The sequence below is a fragment of the Babylonia areolata genome, chromosome 1 (assembly GCF_041734735.1).
Source record: "Babylonia areolata isolate BAREFJ2019XMU chromosome 1, ASM4173473v1, whole genome shotgun sequence".
Lineage (NCBI taxonomy): Eukaryota > Metazoa > Mollusca > Gastropoda > Neogastropoda > Buccinidae > Babylonia > Babylonia areolata.
The window spans coordinates 84,288,674-84,298,673 of NC_134876.1; the positions used below are offsets into that span (position 1 = coordinate 84,288,674).

At 42.7% G+C, this 10,000-nt stretch overlaps 1 protein-coding gene across 1 annotated transcript in view; it reads right to left on the reverse strand.

The window, feature by feature from the left end:
* Positions 1-6,642: 6,642 nt before the first annotated feature.
* The window catches only part of LOC143293923 (protein Wnt-1-like), a 72,729-nt gene continuing 69,371 nt past the window's right edge, over positions 6,643-10,000 (reverse strand). The window contains exon 6 of the mRNA XM_076605314.1: positions 6,643-7,004. Coding sequence (XP_076461429.1) covers positions 6,643-7,004 — 362 coding nt within the window. The remainder of the gene's footprint in view (positions 7,005-10,000) is intronic.

Consider the following 10,000-nt stretch of genomic DNA (forward strand, 5'->3'; position numbering starts at 1 on the left):
CTTAGGGCGTGGACAAAGTTTTAAAAGCAGCGGAGAACTTTAAAAAAAAAAAAAAAAAAAGGGGGGCCCGAAAAACCTCTCCAGGTATATATGCTGACTCACGTGCACCAGTGGCTCTCTCGGGGCATCAAAAAGACTGTGCATTACCTCCCCTACTCTCACTCTCTCTCCTTGTAAAAATGCTCTGCGCGGATGCACTCCATAAAGATAAAGACTCTCAGACATCAAAAAACCCAAACAAGTCCTCTCAGATTAACCTCTAAAGCCAGCTCCTTATTTTCTCCTTTATGGTCAACCATCCGTATCAGTGGCGAAATGATTATTCATCTCCCCCCCACCGCCCCCCCCGCCTACCACCACCACCACCACCACCCCCCAATCCTACGCCTCACTACGTAACATAGATATACACTGAATTTGATTTGCCATCATAATTGCACTTCACTTATCTGTTTTTTTGAAGTCAATCAACATCGATCAAGAAGAACGGCTCCAGATCGGGGTTTCGTTTGGTGAACACAAGTATGGGAATTTCCCAGAGAAAAGCAACTAACTTAAATGAACTCTTTACCAGCCTCAGATATAGTTTTCATATCAGTGCTGTCTATCTTTATTGGAGAACTGATGGGAATAAGTCTGATGAAAACAACAACAACAACAACAACAACAACAAACAGAAGAAGAAACAGCCACACCTGCTATTCATGCCTATCAAACTGCAAATAATGAATAGTGGCAGTCTGAATGTGAATGAAGATATTACAAATTTATGACGGCGTCAGCTCGTACGAATCCAAGAAAAACACACGCCTTGAAGGTGTGTGAGTGTGGGTGGGTGGGTGTGTGTGTGTGTGTGTGTGTGTGGGTGTGTGGGGGGTTGGGTTGGGTGGTGGAAGTGGTGGGTGGAGCCCGAGGAAAAGGTATGGGGGAGTACGTAGTTTGATTCACGTGGAGCGGTGGCCTAGTGGTAACTCGCCCGAGAAGGAAGCCCGAGTGTCCACGGGTTCGATCCTCCTATGATACGGACCAGGATTTTTTTTTTTTTTTTTTTTTACTCCCCTCCTCCACTAGACCTTGAGTAGGTGGTCTGGGCGTTAGTCATTCGGATGACATGATAAGCAGTATGCACCTTAGCGCACGTGAAAGAACCTAGGCAACAACAACAACAAAAATAAAGGGTTGTCATTGGCAAAATAAATCATGTAGTATAACCCACTTTGACAGTGAAACAAATGCACTTACACGCAGCGAGAAAAGGTGGTACTGCACTGTGGCGACACATTTTCTCCGAGGAACAGCGACCCGAATTTCACACAGAGAAATATGTTGAGACAAAACGTTCTACAGCACAACACAACACAACACAACACGACATGACAGGACAGGATACGACACACAACACACGACACGACACGACACGACACGATATGATACGATGCGATGCAACACAACACGACAAGGTCTGACACAAGATACAAGGCGACACGACACGACACACGACACGACACAACAAGACAAGACAAGACACGACACGACACAACACGACACAACACGGCACGGCACGGCACTACACGACACTCCATCGGCCAAGCTCCCTTGCCGTCCGCTTGAAGGCATTGCGTGTTTAGCAGTGCTCTGCCACCAACCATGAAGCTAGTTCATGACAATGTGGAGTGCTGGCTCAGCGATATCACGCCCGCCTGGGACGCCAGCAAATCTGACGGCTGCGGGATCGAATCTCACACACTCGCCGGAATTTTCTACCTTTCCTTCCTTCCACTGGACCTTCAGTGGTGATTTGGACCGTCAGCCATTCGGGATTGACTGACGTCCCGTGTGTAACGTGCACTTGGTCAGCACACGTAAAAGAGCCCTCGGCAACAAGAGAGTTGTCCTTGGTAAATTTTCGATGTCGAATACACTGTTTTACACACACACACACACACACACACACACACACACACACACACACACACACGTGTATGTATGTATGTATGTATGTATGTATGTATGTATGTACATACACGTGTGTGTGTGTGTGTGTGTGTGTGTGTGTGTGTGTGTGTGTGTGTGTGTGTGTGTGTGTGTGTGTGTGTGTGTGTGTGTGTGTGTTACCGAGGCCTGTCTGAATGACCCAGGAAACGAATGATGAGCGCATAAAGGCAGCTGTCAATCGGCTTCATGTAGTCAGGCAACATGTGGTGCGTGTTTGCGAAGCGATTAGAGCTTGGTATCTGAGCGAGGATAGGCGCTGTATAAGTACTGATGATAACAATGAAAATAAAGATAAGCTGAAATCGGTGGAAAAAGAAAAGAAAAAAAAAAGTTAAAAATCTTCAGTTCTATCATTCTATGTTCACCCCCCCCCCCCTTTTCTGTTAACAGGCGACATAACAGTAACCCATTCTTCTCTCCTTAGAGAACTTTCACCATGTCACTGTTTAAAGAATAACAGAAAGAATACTTTAGATCCCCGAGCCCATGGAAATCTAACATCACCATACTATCATCTCGACCGTTTTTCAAACAATCAAAACGGAAATTAGAACAGAAAGAAAGCTCATTATTTAAATTATTTATAGGATATTTCACCTCACAAATTTCGTGATGATGTATATCTCTTTTCCATAAACCAAAACAGTCAAGGCCCAAGTTTATTCGGAACATTTCACAGATCCTTTGAACGGACCGCCTTCCTCAGGCCATCTATGTCATACAAGGATAATAACTATTAATTAAGCTTTTTCCGCTGTATATTGAAGAAAATAAAGTGACAAGGTTGATAAAAATCCACTATTCGGAATTATGCTCCGAAATTATGCTCGACTCGCTCGGATACTGACTGGATAAAGAACAGAGAGAGAGAGAGAGAGAGAGAGAGAGAGAGAGAGAGAGAGAGAGAGAGAGAGAGAGAGAGAGAGAGAGAGAGAGAGAACAAGAACAAGAACAAAACTTTAATCTCCAGGCCTCCGGCCCCTAGAAAGAGGTCAAAAGTACACAATATGGCGATCACTCATCCACAACAAAATGTAAAATACGTATTAACTTAACCTGTAGAACAAAAGTGCTTCTCGTGCATAGTAAATTAATTCTAACTTTCATCATTGTTGTCACAGAATTCCTGTCGTATCTTCAGGGCATTAAATATATAAATGCATAGTTTACGAATACTGTAAACAGAACCATTCTTCATCAAGTGAACATACGATTGACCTTCAGAGTTCAGATGTTTTTGCCGCAGGTTATTGTAAAGGACACAATTGTTTATAAAATGGTTTTCATCTTCGATTACATTACAACGTTTACATGCGTAATTTGAATTACATTTGAATGTTCTTCTAAAAAAATGATCCATTTATTGGGAGCAAACCAAGCCGTAATTTTACTAAACAGTCCCTAAAACACTTTTTATCCACATATTCAAAGGGAGAGAGAGAGAGAGAGAGAGAGAGAGAGAGAGAGAGAGAGAGAGAGAGAGAGAGAGAGAGAAGAGTGTTTGTTTTAATTTCTGCGGGTCAGAACTGGTTTTGATACGTGTACAAAAGTGACTACGAGGAAGAGGGTTGCTTATATAGTTCTTTATGACATTTTCAAAGACTCGTTCCTTTCGTTTGTTGCTGCTGCTGTTGTTGTTGTTGTTGTGTGTGTGTGTCTTGCTCTAAATCCAGAAGGTCTTCAGTTTTATCGAATTTCCTTGCGTTACTACTGTTTGTCGTGTGTCCTATTATGTCAGTGGCTCAATAAAAACTTTTATGAGTGGCCTTCAGCGCAGGTATGTATGTCTTTAAAAAAAAAAAAAAATCGACCAGGAATATACCTGTGAAACAAACAAACAAACAAAACAATAACAACAACATCAACATCAACAACATCAATACCAACATGAGTTCATGGAGCATAAGCTGGAATCAGATCACTCTCATCGCCAGTCTCATGTTCATCCGCATCATATTATCAGTCTGCAAGAATTGTCAGGTCTACTTTCTTTCGTGTCTACTGCAGTTTCAAATCTCAATAGAATATACGTCTCTAAGTGCGTTTTCTTTTTTTCGTAAGTACCATTTTGCTCTGCGAGAAAAAAAAGAAAAAAGAAAAAAAAAAAGAAGCAAAAGCAAAAAAAAATCAGAGACACGTCAACAAATGATGGAGGTCAGCTGTTGAGACAAAATAAACAAATAAACTAAACTACACAGAACGGGAATTACGTGAGGAGGATGGAGGGGGGGGGGGGGGGGGGGGGGGGGGGGCGGAGGATGCGAGGGAGGTGGAAGAGGTAGAAGCGGATGGGCCGAGGGGTTACAGCTGCCTCTTGGATTGTGTGTGTGCATAGACAGAGTTTGATGCGAGTAGAATAGCGTAGGCTGTTCGTTGCATACAGCTGGTTACACGTCTGTAGGTGTGATAAAGCTGGTGATTCAAGCGGTGATTCATCCAAGTCGGTCAATCGCTCCTTCGTTGTTCGTTTGTTGCAGGAAGACTTACTTACAAACCCGTTGCCGTTTCAGTAATTATTTCTACATAGGTATACTGAATACTAACCCAATACTTACAATCATAGTCCAGCTCTTGCGTCAGTAGTTCATAATACATGTGTCATGTACACGTTCACGGACTTCATCAACAGTTCACTGTCAGTGAATTTCTAGTGTCGTCGGCCGTGATTATCTCAAACACGTAATGAATGACTTTTGCGACGTCGGCCGTAACTTCTGTAAACACTTCTTTATAATCTCTTCTGATGTCAACATCGCCTCGATCACTTCTTAATGTACAGCTTCACTGAGACGGCATTAGCGTCTCAATGACATCCCAATCAACTCAACATCTTCACTGAGGTCAACGGTAACACTTAAACTTCTTAACGCAGTTTCCTTTTTTTTTGTCAGTTTGGCGCGTCCTGAACAGTTCTGTATGTACAGCTTCCCTGATAACTGAAGCGTCCAAAACAGTCCTGGATGCACAGTTTTATTGACGTCATTGGCGTCTCAAGACTTCTTAATGTACATGTCCGTTGACGTCAGTAACGTGTATGTACAGCCTTTCTGACGTCAGCAGCGTCTCCGGCGCTTCTTCTTCATAAGCAGCTTCACTGAGGTCAGTAGCGTCTCAATAAAATAATAATGCTAATAATGATAATTATACAGCCTAATTAATTAACTGACCATTTTGTAACATCCTGATTTACAGCTTCCTCCTACGTGAGAAGCCTACAGTCCCAAACATATCACGGCAAACATCCTCACTGGAAGTCAGTGCCCACCCAAACGCTCTGAAAACATGTTCATCAGAGTCACCAGTAGTATACCCATACATTTACAGACCAGTTTTCATCTGTGACACACACGTTAGCTAGTGTCTCGTGCGCGATGCAGCTTCCATGATGTCAGTAACGTGTCAAGCACTCCACGGTCAGATTCGCTGATGTTTAAGTTTAATGTATGTCTCAACACACTTCGTAAACAGCTACTGTTATGTTCAAATACGTAACAAACATTCAAAGAGCAGATTCACTGGTTTGAGCAGTCTCGAACTCCTTTGATGTTTCCAACATTTTAGCCAGTACCTTCCCAAAACACTCAAATGAACATTTTTCACTGACACTTGCAGTTTCTCAAAACGCTTATCAATATCGACAGCAAAGAAGTCCTGAGCATTTCAACACTTCATTTATTGTAATGTCCGCGACTCATGCAAAACGCATTTCTCAGAGTTCAGCCATCATGCCTAAAAAAAAAAAAAAAAAAAAAACAACCCAAAACTTAAACACAACAAAAATGTTGAAATGCCAGTCAAAAACAAGGCGATGAAGCTGACATGTTTGGAGTCGTGCAAAATCTGCAAATCTACCGTTATCCGTGTTAGCAGAGAGCAACCCGCTCTCCACCAGGTTGAAAAACAAACAAACAAACAAAAAAAAACCCCAACCAAACAGACAACAAAAAAACAAACAAATAAATAAATAGATAAATAAATGATCAAATGCAAAAAATGAATAATATATCGACGAACTGTCTGCAGCATGTTTTAAAAGTTTGTAACTTCACTGGTTCCATCAATGTTTTGGCAAACACCGTCTCTCTGGAAAAAATGCACCCTGAATGATATCATCAACATCACTATTAAACAACAGTCAATTCTTGCGTCATCACAGGTTGGCATCAGTTGCAGTGTTATTAGTTTCAGTTTCAAGTTGGTTTACATATACGCTGCACCACAATTGCTGTAAAAGAAAAGAAGAGAATAGAAAAGAAAAAAAAGAAGAAGAAAAGGCAGCAGATGCCTGACTTTCGCAATAAACCCAACGTGTTGATTATAGGCCTTGAGAGTGTCATCATCACACTGTGACGTCTTTTGCAGTGCCGTTAAAAAAGTCCCCGGCATGACGTCAGCTATCGACAACGCCGTTAAAACGCCTTCCCCCCCCCCCCCCCCCACCTCCTTTTCCGCCCCCTCACCACCCATCCACCCACCCTACATCCACATACACACCTATGAGGTGAGGGGGGGGGGCTTGGGGGGGGGGGGAAGGACGTCACCCACAACAACCCACCCGCGCGTGGTGGTGGTGGTGGTGGTGGTGTGACGCGAAGCGACGCGAGACGCGACGCGACGTGACGCGACATCTGTGACGTCAAGCCACCCTCACTTGCAGGTGTGACGCGACTTGGTCCGCGAGCACACCTTGCACTTGACCTGGCAGCACCAGTGGAAGGTGCAGCTGCAGCGCTCGCGGGCGATGTACGTCTCCGAGTGGAAGCCCCGCCCGCAGCACATGAGGTCGCAGCCGTCCACCCCGATGGAGGTGGCGTTGCACTCTCGGCCCCGCGTGCCGTGGAAGCCGATGGCCGAGTCGTTGCTGCAGAAGTTGGGCGACGGCTCGAAGTAGACCAGGTCACCACGGCCGGGCTTCTTGTGGTTGGGGTCGGCCGGGTTGAAGGCGAAGTGGCGGCGGCGCTTCTTGCTGGGGCCTCGCTTCCTCTTCCGCTTGTTCTTCCCTGGCTTGCCTGTGGGACAGAGGAGATGTGGCAGTAAATGTATTTGTATTTGTATTTCTTTTTATCACAACATATTTCTCTGTGCGAAATTCGGGCTGCTCTTCCCCAGGGAGAGCGCGTCGCTACACTACAGCGCCACCCCTTCTTTTTTTATTTTTTTATTTATTTAATTTAATTTTTTCCTGCGTGCAGTTTTATTTGCTTTTCCTATCGAAGTGGATTTTTCTACAGAATTATGCCAGGAACAACCCTTTTGTTGCCGTGGGTTCTTTTACGTGCGTTAAGTGCATGCTGCACACGGGACCTCGCTTTATCGTCTCATCCGAATGACTAGCGTCCAAGCCACCACTCAAGGTCTAGTGGAGGGGGAAAAAATATCGGTGGCTGAGCCGTGATTCGAACCAGCGCGATCAGATTCTCTCGCTTCATATGCGGACGCGTTACCTCTAGGCCATCACTCCACAAGGGTGGAGTTGTAGTGGTAGTGGTGGTAGTAGTAGTGGTGGTGTAAGTAGTAGTAGTAGTAGTAGCAGCAGTAGTAGTAGTGGTAGTAGTAGTAAAGGTTCAAATGTTCTAAGGTTAAAAAAAATCGGAGAAATCCGATTTAGGTACATGGAAACACAACAAAGAAGAAAACAAAACAAAACACAACAGGCCAACATCCTCTTGACGTGCAATCGCACGATGAAGAAGAGAAAAAAAAGGGGAAAGAGGGAGAAAAAACAACAACAAACAAACAAAAACAAGTAGTAGTAGTCGCTGTCGTCGTAGTAGTGATAACATGAACAACAACAAGAATCATCATCATCATCATCATTATGATCACCATCATGATAATTATCATAATGTACAATAACGTACAATAATGTAGTAGTAGTAGTAGTGATAACAACAACAACAACAACAACAATCATCATCATTATCTAGCTTTGTCAGTGTCTTCATTGCTTTTGATACAACCTTTTTTCTTTTTTTTTATGTCCACACCAGAAACATTACAGGATAGTATTACGTGCCCAAGTACATTAAAAATATTTTGGAAAAAAGACAACAAAAACAACAAATAAAAACAACACAGTAAACGAGAGGGGAAAACAACAACAACAACAACAACAACAAAACCCAACAAAACCCCACAAAACAACAGAGAGAGGGAGAGAGGAAGAGAAACCATCATTTAAATTCATTTTCCCTTCTTTGCCTTTTTTTTCTGTTGTGCATTTTGAATATTTGAGCGAAGTTATGGAGTGAAGAACAAAAATGGTGTGTCCTATGAATATATATCCAAACATATTAACAACACAAGAAATGTTAGAACATTCTGATAAACTGCAATCAATGATATAACTTTGACATGGATAATTATGGGATAATGTGACACTTTATCATAAAAACATACTCAGGCAGAAAAAAAAGATAACGAGAAATATCACCTACATCGTGTCAAAAAGTACACATACTTGAACTCATACAAGAGGATATCAATATCTAACTGAAAAGGTATTTGATCTTAGCCAATCGTATTGCTGTTTTTGGTGGAATCGTAAAGATAAGCATGTATTCTTCACTTTTTTTTCATGAAATTGATTCAATAAGTGCTTTGTAATGGTGCCATTTAAAGGTGAAATCTCAGTACAGCATTTTTATTTTTGCCATGTATTCTTCATTTTGGTATCTCATTTTAAAATATTTTCTAAAAATTGAAAAAAAGGGGATAAGTATTTTCAATTTTGCATTTGTACAAAAAAAACTTTGCCTGCTTCCCTGGCGTGGATTTCCTAACAATCCAGTGCCGACCCTTCTACCTCCCACGCGAAATTCCCTCAGTGACGCTGATCGCTGTGTACATCCATCCCACAGCGAACCTCACCACCGCACTTGTTCTGCTAGCAGACGATATTAGCAAGTGCAAGAACAGTTGGCCCGACTCCACCGTCATTGTTGCTGGTGATTTCAACAAAGCCAGCCTCAGGAAAGAAATGCCGAAGCTGTACCAGCAAGTGGACTGTCCAACACGTGGTGACAAGACCCTCGACCACTGCTACACTTCCATCAAGAAGGCGTACCACTCGATCCGACGTGCGTCTTTAGGACAGTCCGATCACAGCATGATTTTTCTGGTGCCGGTCTACAAACAAAAACTGAAAGCTGAAAAACCAGTCGTGAAAACTGTGAAACAATGGTCGGCCTCTGCCTTAGAGACCTTGCAGGACTGTTTCGAATGTACAGACTGGAATGTTTTTAAAGACTCTGCCGGGGACTTAAATGAATATATCGGCACAGTGTGTAATTGTATTTCATTCTGTGAAAGTGTGTGCATTCCATCAAAAAATATCAAAATATTTTCAAACGACAAAATTTGGTGTAACGGGGCTGTTAGGTAAAAACTAAAGGAAAAAGAGAGAGCTTTTCGTGAAACTGATGATAGAATAGTCCAAAATAAGGCAAAAAGAAGAGTTGAAAAATGCATTAAGAAGGCAAAGTTTTTATATCGGAAAAAATGGAAGAAAACCTGTCTGCAAACAACTCTAGGATGTATGGACCGGACTGCAGAACATCACTGATCATAAAATGACCCACCAGACTGCACTGACAGAACTCTTCCAGACAAATTCAACACATTCTGCTCCAGATTCGACAAACCATTGTCTACTTCTGACGTGGCTGCAACCAAAATTACTCCCACTCCCCCTTTCATTGTCCAAGAGAATGAAGTCAGACGCCACTCCAGTCGTCTGAAAATGAGAAAAGCCGCTGGCCCTGACAACATCTCACCAGGCCTTTTGAGGAAGTGTGCAGTCCAACTATCTAGTGTCTTCACTGACATATTTAACATGTCTTCAGTCTTGTGTGGTGCCACACTGCTTTAAGAAATCAACAATCATTCCTGCTCCAAAAAAGTACAGCCTAGCTGTCTTAATGATTATCGTCACGTAGCCTTAACATCAGTCGTAATGAAAACATTTGAACGCTTGATTCTACAATTCCTAAAAACCTGCATTCCT